General features: G+C 39.2%; 1 protein-coding gene across 1 annotated transcript in view; it reads right to left on the bottom strand.

The window, feature by feature from the left end:
* Window positions 1–5,943, bottom strand: part of LOC150079137 (acyloxyacyl hydrolase-like) — a 43,015-nt gene extending 37,072 nt beyond the window's left edge. Inside the window, exons 1-2 of the mRNA XM_090382966.1 lie at window positions 5,854–5,943; window positions 471–627 (exon numbers count right to left, since the gene is read on the bottom strand). Of these exons, the coding sequence (XP_090239092.1) occupies window positions 471–627; window positions 5,854–5,887 (191 nt within the window). The 5' untranslated portion in view covers window positions 5,888–5,943. The remainder of the gene's footprint in view (window positions 1–470; window positions 628–5,853) is intronic.
* Between the last annotated feature and the right edge of the window lie 6,741 nt (window positions 5,944–12,684).

Below are 12,684 nucleotides of genomic sequence, written 5' to 3'. Positions count from 1 at the left end.
CATTTAGATGTTTTTCCTGAAAACTTGGAAACGATCTCCGATGAACATGATGAAAGGTTTCACCAAGATATTTCTCAAACTGAAAAAAGATACCAGGGAAAGTGGGGTCCAAATAAGTTGGCACTCTACTTGGAATCTCATACATGAGACACGAATGGATGATTATAAAAGGCAAAATATGACAAAACCTCATTGAATCTCAATGTTCAATATTTAGTACTGTATGTAACATTTTGCAAAAATATTTTTGAAATACTTTTTTAATAGAAACTTAGTTTTTGAATTTAATCCTGTGGCAGGTATTACAGCAATATGGTTGCCACATTTGAATTCAGCTATGTCAAATCTACAAGAATCACCCAGAATTTTAACAGGGAGTGAAAAATATAGTTTTTTTTTTTTTTTTTTTTTTTTGCCAACCAGTGTTATATAATATATAAAAGAGAAATAGAATGATAAATATTACTTACTTTTCAATTATGGCCTGTCCCCAAATGTGAACCAGGATATCACAGAATATTCCATATTCACCAGGTAATAATCTACACAGTTCTGATACTGAATTTGTTATTGTCCTGTTGTTAACTTCTGCTAGTTGTTCCACCAAAGCTACTAAAACTGTACAGGCTGTTAAAAAAAAAACAGAAAGAGAGTGGAAAGAAAAACCTCATGAGATATCTTAATAGTTTTTAGCATATTATGTTTTAATAAATTTCGGGAACTAACTAAAATGTAACTATTCAAGAATGAAAATTTATCGTTATGTTAAAACAGTGATTGAATTGAAGTAGAATGCTCTGCAATAGAATCATGGTTGAGAGTAGCTGATTTAAGTGATTTAAGCTGATTAAGCTGATGTCCGAAATGCAAAAAATTTCGCCTGCCCTCCAGAAAAGAGGTTCCAGTTAGTGGCAGTCCCAGATAGGGGCTATAGCCCAAAATAATAAAAACTCTGTGGATTTTTTTACTGCTACATGATGATTTAAAATTCAGTGATATCCCACACTTTGAGGTCAGTTTGCCTGTCCATGGCAGGAGAGCACCCTCAGATATTTCAGATCTGCTGGATGTTTGCTTCAACTGTTCCATCTTGTGTGTAGTTATTTTCAGGATTGTAAAGTCCATCTTAAAATCTAAACATCTACATAGCTATAAAAATGTTAACAAAGGCAATTCTCAAGGTTCCAGCCCTTGTCTGGAACATTGTAGTAAATGATTTACTTATATGCTCATTTAACAACATTTACAACATCACAGACGCTGATGACCTTACTATTGCCATCAGTGACTGGCTCAGTCTACCCTGGAGTTCCCTGTCTGAATTGCTCTCACACAGCCAAGAGGATAGATAGTCTTTAAAGGGAAATTTAAATATAATCCCCTCAAGTAAAAATGGATGGTCTTTGGATACCTTTTGTCCCTGAAGTTAAATATTTAAGAGTCATCATAGATGATAAACTAAATTTTGATTCTCACCTCAAGCATCTTACAAATAAAGTAAAAAAAAACTTGTACAGGCCCCTTAATTAGGATTTCCAGTCTCAACTGGAGCTTATTGAGAAAAAGTTTAGCACTTCATTACAATGTATTTTTTTGTTCCCATGATAACTTACTTCAATGGTGCTTGGTTTCATTGGGGTTTCACCAAAAAATTCCAATCAATCAAAACTTATTTAACTACAGCCAAGCATGGTTTTAACAGTTGTCAGAGTCTACAGAACTGCTTCATCTACAAGTGTTGGTAGAAACATTCTTCCCCTTGGATTTTGCTATCACATACGGTAAGAAATACCTACAAAGCCAATCATACTGATGGAATTTTGAATTCTTTTGCAAGTGAGGTGGGATACTTCTGATAAAGGCAAAGTAACCAGATCCTTGAATCTTGATGTAACATTTTTGTCTGCTACTAGGAATAAATCCTAGTTCTCTTTAAGCCTTCATACTTCTTTTTAATAACAGGATACAGACATTTAAATAACTAACTTTACAAACTTCTGTGTGTAGCTCTAAGAAGGGCTGGAAACACATTCTCTATTACTGTGACCTCAATAATTATTTGAGAATTATGTATTTCTCTAATGTGGATAATTTTTCCCAGGTAATGAACACTCTTTTCTTGGGAACCCAACAGCTTCGAAACACTAAGAATTCAGAACAAATGTTTTTCCTTGAAGATCACCTCAGCCTGTGACAATTAATAGCAATACCACTCGAAATGGATTTTCCTGAAACAGAATTTTAAAATTTTACCTAACTCATTTTTCCGGGATGCGACCATCCTGTACCTACATTAGTACATATTAAACATTAGTATTGGATATTAGTATTGGACAATTCAGCTGGATGTGGACTGATTCCTCCATCGATCTATCTGTGCTCTAGAAATTTTAGTGGTTTAGAAGAGTGTGCTAGTAAATTTCCATGAATTTATTAAAATTATCCATTTCCACAACAATAGTTGATTGTTAAAAATGTTCCGATTTAACTCTTTTCTAACCATCAACCTCCACTAGCTGAAGGCGAACTTCCTCACATTCAGAGGCCGATTTACTTTTTTTTTTTTTTTGGCTGGTGCAGCATAAGCCTCAGGTTTCCTTGCACCATATAGCTACTACTACTAATAATAATAATAACTCACCCACGTTCTGAAAATGGCCCATAAAAATACCTCACGTCATTGACGGGACTCGAACTCAGGTCTTTTCCACGCAGTGTGGGGAGGCCAGTGATCCTACCAACTGTATTACCTATGAGGGGGGGGACACATCTCAACATCGGTATAGTGCACAAGACGCTGCATGATATGGGTTACCACAATCATGCAGCCATCCACAAGCCACTAATCAACCTAACTAATGCCAGATGCCGTCTGGCTTTGTTCTTGGACCATACACCAATAGAAAACGATGCTTTAGCGTGAGTCACAGTACATGGTCTACCAATCTGATGGTCATACCTGGATGTGGCGGATACCCGATAAAAGCTACCTGTTCAACTGTATGTCCCAACAATGAAGTTTGGCAGAGATGTGATGGTTTGGCCTGGGACCATTAGTTGTTTTGTATAAAACCACGAATGCTGAGGTCCATCTAGAGAGGTCCTAGACAATAATGTGTTACAGGTATGGGTAACTACGTGTGGCAGCACGACAGTGAAGGCCCATATTATACTAGTCCTGTGGGAGGGACTGGGTTGAGTATATAGGCGTCGAAAATTTGGACTGGCGAGCCCAGAGCCCTGACCTCAATCCTATAAAAAACCTGTGAGATGAACTGAAAGTTTGAGAGAGAAATCTGAAAGTGATAGTTTGGATGGGAAGAGGATGAGACCAAAGTTTGGATTTCAAGTTTGGTCACTGATTCATTGCTAGGAGTCTTGGAAAGAAGAATTTTGCAGAGGTGCTCACTTCTATTTAGCTGATATGAAGCAGATGAGGTTGTGGAAGTAAGCGGCCCATCTGAAATTGATACAAATGGAAAATAAGGCAATGGTTGTTTCGAAACTAGTGTCGAATAAGAGACTTTCAGGTCAACAGCAGAGGGAGAAGCAAAGTAAAGGCAGATGCAGGAACCAGGTTTCTGTTGTGCAGAAATTTGAGGCAATGCTGATATACATAATGTTTACATTGTGTATACGAAATGCAGATGATATTATCGCAACAGCAGATACATATACCAGGTGAAATTCCAGATCTACAGTCTTCAGTTAAGATTAACTTGGAAACAAATTCTGGGTGAGTCAAAAAGTAGAGATTAGAATCCGTTTGGTGCGTTTGATGTAAGCTATTCATAACTCCCATGAGATTACTAGCAATCTTATTCTGCAGTTCGAGAAGGCTAGATAGCAGTGGCGTAGCTACCATGTAGACAGGCAAGCCTTGGGGCCCGTTCCCTTTAGAGGCCTGGCGTCTTTGGCTGTCTCCTCCTTTTGCAATTTTCATTAATTAAGTAGGGGCCCGAACATGTTCTTTGCCTCCGGGCCCAAAAAAAGGGTAGCTACACTACTCCTAGATAATAAAGAGTTACTACAATATAGAGAACATTTCAGATGACAATTGATCTTGCAAGCTTTGAAATGGTCTGCTGGATGCATTGTTGACAGCATGACAACGTTCTCTGAGGGAATTAAGTTCATTAAAGACTAACTTAAATCTCCAAAATTACTGACTATACCTTTGTTAGAACTGATTCAAGACATCATGCAGTCCGATATGAAGTTTTCTGAGCAGTATAGAAAGGCAGTCAGAGCAGGTCAAGGGGTCTTGTCAATGATACAGGAATTTTGCTAGGGATAAGATTATCCCTTTGAATAAGGCAATGGTCAGGCCACACCTTGAGTATTGCATACAGGTCTGGAGGCCCCATTTTAGGAAGGATATAAAGTTGCTAGAACGAGAAGGGCAAAAAGATTGGTGAGGAGAACAAAGAGATTGCTCTAACCAAGAAAAGCTTAAGTTCTGCAAATTGCAGTGTCTAGAGACTATGCACCTGCAAGGTGATCTGATTAAGGTGTATAGGGCCTTGAATGGTTTGAGCAGGCTCAATGCTGATGGGATTCTTCCTCTTGCTCAGATTATGAACCTGAGGGAGCATAAACTCAAATTGAGGAAAGACAGTTGTAGAATAGATTTGCGGAAATTTGCCTTTTGCCAGCAGGTAGTTGATTTGTGGAATAAACTTCCATCTGTTGCTGTGGAAATTGATAGCTTAAATAAATTCACGGAAGAACTCAACAAACGTTTGGAGCAAATGGATGGGTGAAATAGTTTTTTTTTTTTTTTTGGTGGATGCTGCATAAGCTTGCTTTCTTGCCATCATATTCCTCTACTAATGCTAATGCCAATATAGAACAAAAATTGGAAAAGTATGGCTTAGAGGTGGTTGAGATGGTGAGCCAATCTCCACACTATCAACGATTAAGGGCTCTTCTAGTTAGCTTGCAATTGACAGGAATGCAGCTAAAAGAGTAGAAGTGCAAATAGACACTACACAATAGGTATTCATCTCGCACAGTCGGAGCCATCAGTGATTCCACAGTTAAGCCTAATAATATTATGGAAAACTTGTGAAATTTGTTAAGATTAATAACAATTTAAGGAATAACTTACTACCAAATAACTGAATTAAATCGAGGCACACTAAATATCTCCAGAGATTAAACAATGCGCACACTAAAAATATCAACCATACGAACAGCAACTAGCAATACTTCTCCCAGGGGCTCACATCTGGTGAGTACGGCCTTGGCACACCCAGGGTCCTGAGCTGGATATCATCATTCTTCTCTTTCTTGGTGATTCCCTTCTACTTCTTGTTCTCCCTCTCAGGAACATTGTAGTAAATGATTTACTTATATGCTCATTTAACATTTACATCACAGATGCTGATGACCTTACTATTACCATCAGTGACTGGCTCGGTCTACCATGTAGTTACCTGTCTGACTTGCTCTCACACAGCCAAGAGGATAGACAGTCTTTAAAGGGAAATTCAGAAATTTTTTTTTTTTTTTTTTGGCTGGTGCAGCATAAGCCACAGGCTTCCTTGCACTATATGCTAATAATAATAATAGTAAATAAATAAATAAATAATAATAATACTTGAAACGAGAATGAAACCAACCAGCATTATGGAACAGATTGAACCATCATTTAGAGGAGACAAAAAGAGAAAACAGTCAAGGGAGAAGTTATTAATAAAGAATTATTTATTTTCAAAATTAAAAATTAATAACGGATTATAAGTTTGTACGCAAAGTTACATATTCTAAGAGCAAAAAAAAAAAAAAAAAAACTCTTTTTCTGAAACCTTTCGCGCAGTTTCGCACACAAAGTAGTAACATATATCTTACTTCTCTGTGGTTTCGCAGACAAATTCTCAACCATAAAGACTTTGAATTTAATATAGATTCTGTCACAGAGTAGTAAGACTCGGTTAGTCCTTTCCCTGATGTATCATGAATGGCTAAGTATCCCAAGAAATGTTCAAAAATGTTTATAGTGCAGCTAGACAGAAACAAATCGAATTATGATCGTCATTTGTTCCACGTGACTTAGGTCCCAGGTGTTGTTGTAGATTTTTAGATGACCTGCCAAACATTACCGACATTTTCTTCTTCCTTATTAAGTTAACCGGATACTTCCAAATATATAAAATTAATAGTATGCCATTTATAGAGAAGCTACATGATTATAAAGCAGAATCTTGCCTTTATTCTAAACCACAATAAGAAAAGTGAAAAAATGCTGATATACGAAACTCTCCTACATAGGCCAGGCGCATTATAACCTGGAACATCAATAGCTTTTAGCATTAAGTTGTTTTGTGCATTCGTTATTGTTTGAAAGGCTCTTAGACGTTCTCTATGAAATTTTGGACAGTTCAGCAGAATCCCCAGGGGCTCACATCTGGTGAGTATGGGCTTGGCACACCCAGGGTCTTGAGCTGGATATCATTCTTCCCTTTCTTGGTGATTCCACTCTCTCTCTCTCTCAGGGTAACTGGGAAATTTATTTTAGCTGGTGCAGCATACGTCTCAGGCTTCCTTGCACTATATGGTTAATAATAATAATAATAATAATAATTGGCGGAAGCGAACGCGACTCCATCACGCTGGAAGACCAGTATAATAATAGTAATAGATTAGAATAATAATAAATTAATTAATAGTAATAAAATAAATAAACATCGTGAAAGTTGCGCCAAAGAACCTACCCCAAGGTCGGAGTGCCGGCTAAGGCAGATTGTGGCGTCACTCGCGAGAACTACCACTGGACATAAGCCGAAGATACACAGGTCCACCTCCATAGATAGATGATGTCGCAGAGAAATATTAATCATACTGCATCGAGTGTGGCGCAAGATAAATCAAATTACTATATATTAGGGTTACCCGTAAATGATTACATTAACCCGTATTAGTGTCTGTAAATTGCGTATGTTCTCTGGTCGATTTGCCTGTTTTGCTGGACGAAAAAACCTCAGTTTCTGAGAAAAAAAACCTTGCTATCTACGCCTGAGACCGACTAACTCAGCCACGGAGTGAAAAAAGCCCACTAAAGTTCCTCGCGTCATCGACGGGATTTGAACACGGGCCTTTTCCACCCGGTGTGGGGAGGACGGTGACGATACCACTGTGCTACCCACGCAGACGTGGCGCAAGATAAAGTAACTCGCGTTGTGGCCTTAGGCAGAGGGGTCGGTTCGAAAAATCCGAGATGGTTTCCTGGGGAAAATAGTGGAGGGAGTGGCGCTGTCCACCGTATGGCTACCACAAGAGAAGGACAAGACCATCCAGTCCCACTATCTGGAAGTGCTTCCTGCACTAGTGACCACCCAGGAGGGAAGAAAACGCCAATGCATGAAATGGGGCATCGAAATGAATACGAACATCATGCAAGCACATTGAAATAACGAAGCTGGAGACCGATATGACAACTTACAGGGCAAGACTACATGCCAAGTGGCTCGAACGATTCCCGGATATTAAGGTCACCGAACAGCGAATAGCGGGCCAAAGAAGGACCATCGTCACGAAGAACCTGATAGCTTCTGCAATCTTGAAAAAAATCAAGCAGGACGTGAGCGATCAACTACAAAGGATAAAGAATATGGAACCAGAAGAGGAAGAACATAACACCACCGAATCAGAGGAAGAAGCCCAAGAAGAAATACAACCCACAGCAGCTGAAGTAGAAACAGACAAGATCATGATATCCAGAATAGAGGACGAATGGAAGAAACCCTAACACAATTCGAAGGAATGTATTCCACAAAGACTCACGTAATACCCAAGCAGAAGCCGAATAGAACACTGTGGAGAGTCACAGAACACCTGAATCGGCACATAATACAAAATTACCGCGACACCAATGGCGCAACACTGACAGCAATGGTGCAACACCATCAACACAGCCGTGCATTGTGCTGCAATAGCAGCCAGGAGGATTAGTAGTAGTAGTAGTGGCATGTGATGCAAGAAAGCAAGTGTATGAGCTTATGCAGTATCAGCCAAAAAAAAAAAAAAATCACACCATTCCCTCCGAACGCCTGTCCAGTTCCTCTTTAAATTTATTCAACCTATCAACTTCCACAACGACAGATGGAAGTTTGTTCCAGCAACTAACCATGTTCCAACTGGCTAAAGGCAAATTTCCGCACATCTATTATACATCTGTCCTTTCTTAATTTGAATTTATGCTCCCTTAGATTCGTAATCTGAACAAGTGGAAGGATCCCATCAGAATTCAGCGTGCTCAACCCATTCAAGGCCTTATAGACCTCAATCAGATCACCGCGCAGGTGCCTAGTCTCCAGCCACTGCAATTTGCAGAACTTAAACCTCTCTTGGTAAGAGGATCGCTTCATTCCCCTCACCAATCTTGTTGCCCTTCTCTGTACAGGCTCAAACAAATCTACATCCTACCTAAAATGAGGCCTCCACACCTGTACGCATACTCAAGGTGTGGCCTGACAATTGCATTATACAGAGGGACAATCACCTCCTTTTCCCTGCTAGCAAAGTTCCTTATATCATTGACAAAACCCCTTGACTTGCATTGGCAGCCTGTCTGCACTGCTCAGAAAACTTCATATCTGACTGCACAATTACTCCCAGGTCTTTTTCATTTTCTACCACCTTAAGTGTAGTAACACACACAGTTGGTACGTTTCTCTGGGGTTACTTCTACCCATATGCAGTACTTTGCATTTGTCAAGATTAAACTTCAGTTGCCACTTCTTAGCCCATCTACCCAAATTATCTAGATCCTGTTGCAGTAGCACACCGCCATTACTGTCACTAACAGCCCTGCCAACCTTTATATCATCTGCAAACGTCGACACTAAGCTTGATATACCTTCATCAATATCATTGATAAATATACAAAACAGCAGAAGACCCAACACAGAACCCTGTGGGACTCCACTAATAACATTAGTCCACGAAGAGCAGCATCCATTGATTACCACCCTCTGTCTTCTCTCACTTAACCATCCTTTTATCCATTGTAGCAACTTATCCTTAATACCATTCTGCTACAATTTGTACAATAGCCCTCCTGAGGCAACAGTGTTAAAAGCTTTCCTGAAATCCAAATATATGATATCAAAATTATTTTTTGCATCCAGTTCCTTTGTAACCACATCATAATAACCAATCAAATTTGTCAGACAAGACTTTCCCTTAACACACCCATGCTGTGTCTGAATTATTGCTGTAGTCTTGTCTAGATGATCCTGCAATGCATCTTTAACCAGTGACTCCATTATTTTACCCGGAGGAGAAGTTAAACTAACTGGTCTGTAATTACTGGTGTCACCCTTCGATCCCCGTTTGTGAATTGGGGATATATTTGCACATCTCCAGTCCGTGGGAACCTCCCCTGAGTCCAAGGATGCTCTCATAGTTATGGCTAAGGGTTTGCTTAGTTGCTTTGCCGCCCCATTTAATGTAACTGGATAGATCCCTTCCACCCCATGTGCTTTTCTTATGTTTAACTTCAACAATTTCTCCTCCACTTTGCTCTCAGTTATTACAAAATCATAACTACCATGCTACAATTTGATAATCTTCTGCCATTTTCAAACCTCAATTATTCCTCATGTGTGAATGTAGATGCAAAATACTCATTCAGTTTGTTTGTTATCTGAGCAGGATCATCAGCAGTCAAACCATCGATGTCAAGTGGACCAATCAAATTCATCCCCTTCTGTTAGAGTTTATATAAGTAATGAAATCCTTGCTGTTTTTCTTAGCATCTTTTGTCAAGGATTTCTCGTAATCTGTCTTCGCCTGTCTAACCTCCTTTGTGACCTGATTACAGACTAGCTTATATCTGCAATAGGCTTCTGAGTTGCTTGATAATTTATATGCATCCCATGCATTTTTATTCACTGTTACGAATCTCATTAGTTCATTTCATAACCATTTAGGCCTAAACCTTGAACAATAATTCTTAATAGGTATGAAACTTTTACTAGCATCCACGATTAATTCCTTCAATGATTCCCAGTTAGAATTTACTGTTGATAACATCGTCAGTTGATCCCACTGTACAGCATTTAAAAACTGTCTGAGACCGCTGACATTAATTAAAACAGAAGCAAGAGACCAGCAGCAGAAGAACCGAAAACAGAAGGAACGACCAGCTTGGGAAAGAAGGCTTCAGCAGAAGATAGAAGAATTAAGAGTCAAGATAGGACAATTGACCCGTATCAACGGGGCAGTAGGAGTAAGAAATTAATTGAAAAAGTGAAGAGCATCCTCAAGGGAGATAGCGTCCACAGCAAGCATGAGACAAAGAATCAGAGATTAGGAGACTACTTGGGCACATTGAAGCAGAACCCCCTTGCACTGAGCAAGAGACTACGCTGATACAAAGAGAGTTTCCAGAGGAAAATAACCGAATCTTCGATGAGAACCACAGAGGCTTCTACAGGAATCTCCGACAAGACGGGATACAAGGGAACAGACCACCCTAAAAGAAGACGACTGTCTGCTGACGAGGCTATTAGTGACGGTCGTGTTCAAAGCCGCTAAGTGGATTTTTCTTATTTATTGATTTGAAATTATTGTTTTTCTAAAACTTTTGATTTAAATTTAGTAGTATAACATTATTTTGTGATTTTTTGATTAACTTGGTGTATTTATTCTTTACTCGGCCTTGTAAAAGTATCGGTAAGGGTTTCCACGTGTTCGTAACTACCGTTACCGTTAGTAACTTTTCCGCCATTGTGATACCGTACTAGATATACCGTAGGTTATATACTATAGGGGCTTAGAGGGGAACAGGTATCCTGTGTGTTATCAGACACTCAGCCTAAAACACTGATGGATCCAATATCTCTCTATTACAGAAGATTTAGGAGAAGTCCGGTTGGCCTGCCTCCCTAAAATCCACTCATGCACACCTTCTCGATGGTAAGCCCCTGTTACGTCACTTAGGTGACAACGAACGTGTAGAGTGGTTCTCTTCAAGATGCCTGGTCAGCGTGAAGAGGAAAAGACCAAACCCTCCAGCAATGAGAGCACAACAATACAAATGGCCCTCAGTCCCCAGCAGCTTTCACTCTCCCTCTTACGGCAGCGAGAGGATCAGAGTGGAAGCAGAGGGTGCTAAGAATCTCTGGGTACGACCAGGCTGCCATGCACGGAAATTGAACTTGGCCTGTTATAACGTACGATCACTCATCGGTGAAGACAGGATATTAGAGCTGGAAAAGGAATTAGAAAATGTGAATTGGAATATCATCGGTTTGGCTGAAACAAGAAGAAGAAATGAATCACTTATAAGTTTATCAAGTGGAAATCTGCTGTACACCAATGGAAACAGTGAAAGGAGTGAAGGTGGAGTTGGGTTTCTGGTCCATAAAGATTTTAAAAACAACATTTTGGAATTCAAAATTACATCACCAAGGGTGTCAAGACTAATACTCAAGATTTCTAAGAGGTACAAGCTAAAGATTATAATGATTTATGCACCAACATCGAGCCATGATGATGAAGAGGTTGAAGAAATGTACACTGAAATTGAGAGTCTTCTAGATGAGCAGAAAACCCACTACACTATTATTATGGGGGACTTCAATGCTAAGGTTGGAAAAAGGCAAAACAGCGCAGAAAGAGGAACTATAGGAAATTTTGGAATTGGTGAAAGAAATAAAAGAGGTGAAAGACTTGTGCAATTTGCAGAATCTCAAGGAAGGTCAGTAATGAACACTTTTTTCAAGAAAAGGGTGAACAGAAAGTGGACATGGAAGAGTCCAAATGGATTAACAACTAATGAAATCGACTTCATCCTCACTAACAGAAGATATATTGTGAATGATGTTACCGTGCTGAATAAGGTAAATGTTGGAAGTGATCACAGAATGGTAAGATGTACACTTGATATAGATGTAGGAAAGGAAAGGAAAAAACTGACTCGAGTAAATAATACAAAGGTCTTTGAAATAACAGAGGAGGAGAAAAAGCAGTACTGGATATGAAATGAAGAACAAGTTTGAGCTTCTGCAGACTGCTCAGGACCAAGATATCGACGAGGAATATTACAACTTTCTGAAAGTGATAAAGCCCAAGAAACCTATAGGGAAACAGAAATCCAAAGAAGAAAAAATTAGTCAAGAAACACTTGTCATGATGAACCAAAGACGACAAATGAAGAGCAAGAAAAACACTGACAGGGAGAAAATTGAGTATACTGAGTTATGCAAAGCCATTAGAAAGAGACTCAGAGAGGACATAAGAAGGTTTAACACAAGAAAAGTAGAACAAGCATTAAGGGAAAACAAAGGATTTAAATCAGCAGCCATGAGCAGTAATACAGAAAGACAAATGATACTGAAACTGAAGAATAGCGAAGGTGTACTTATAAACAGCAGAGAAGGCATAATTCAAATAGCAGAAGACTACTATAGAGAATTATACAAGGAACGAGGGAATGATACCAGCAGTGGGGAAGATGGATTGCAAAGTAGCAACACATACGACATACCCGATATTCTTCCTGATGAGGTAGAACATGCATTGAAGAAAATGAAAAATCAGAAAGCCCCGGGGGAAGATGAAGTTACTGTAGAGTTGTTAAAATTGGGAGGAAGAGACATAACACAAAAACTGGCAAGGCTCTTCACAAAGTGCATTAGAAAAGGTGTGATGCCTAAGCAGTGGAATAATGCAATC

The sequence above is a fragment of the Mastigoproctus giganteus genome, chromosome 10, assembly GCF_048544385.1.
Source record: "Mastigoproctus giganteus isolate SK-2022 chromosome 10, ASM4854438v1, whole genome shotgun sequence".
NCBI classification, from domain to species: Eukaryota; Metazoa; Arthropoda; class Arachnida; order Uropygi; family Thelyphonidae; genus Mastigoproctus; species Mastigoproctus giganteus.
Note: the sequence above shows the minus strand (reverse complement) of the source record. Positions and strands in the feature narration are given on the sequence as shown.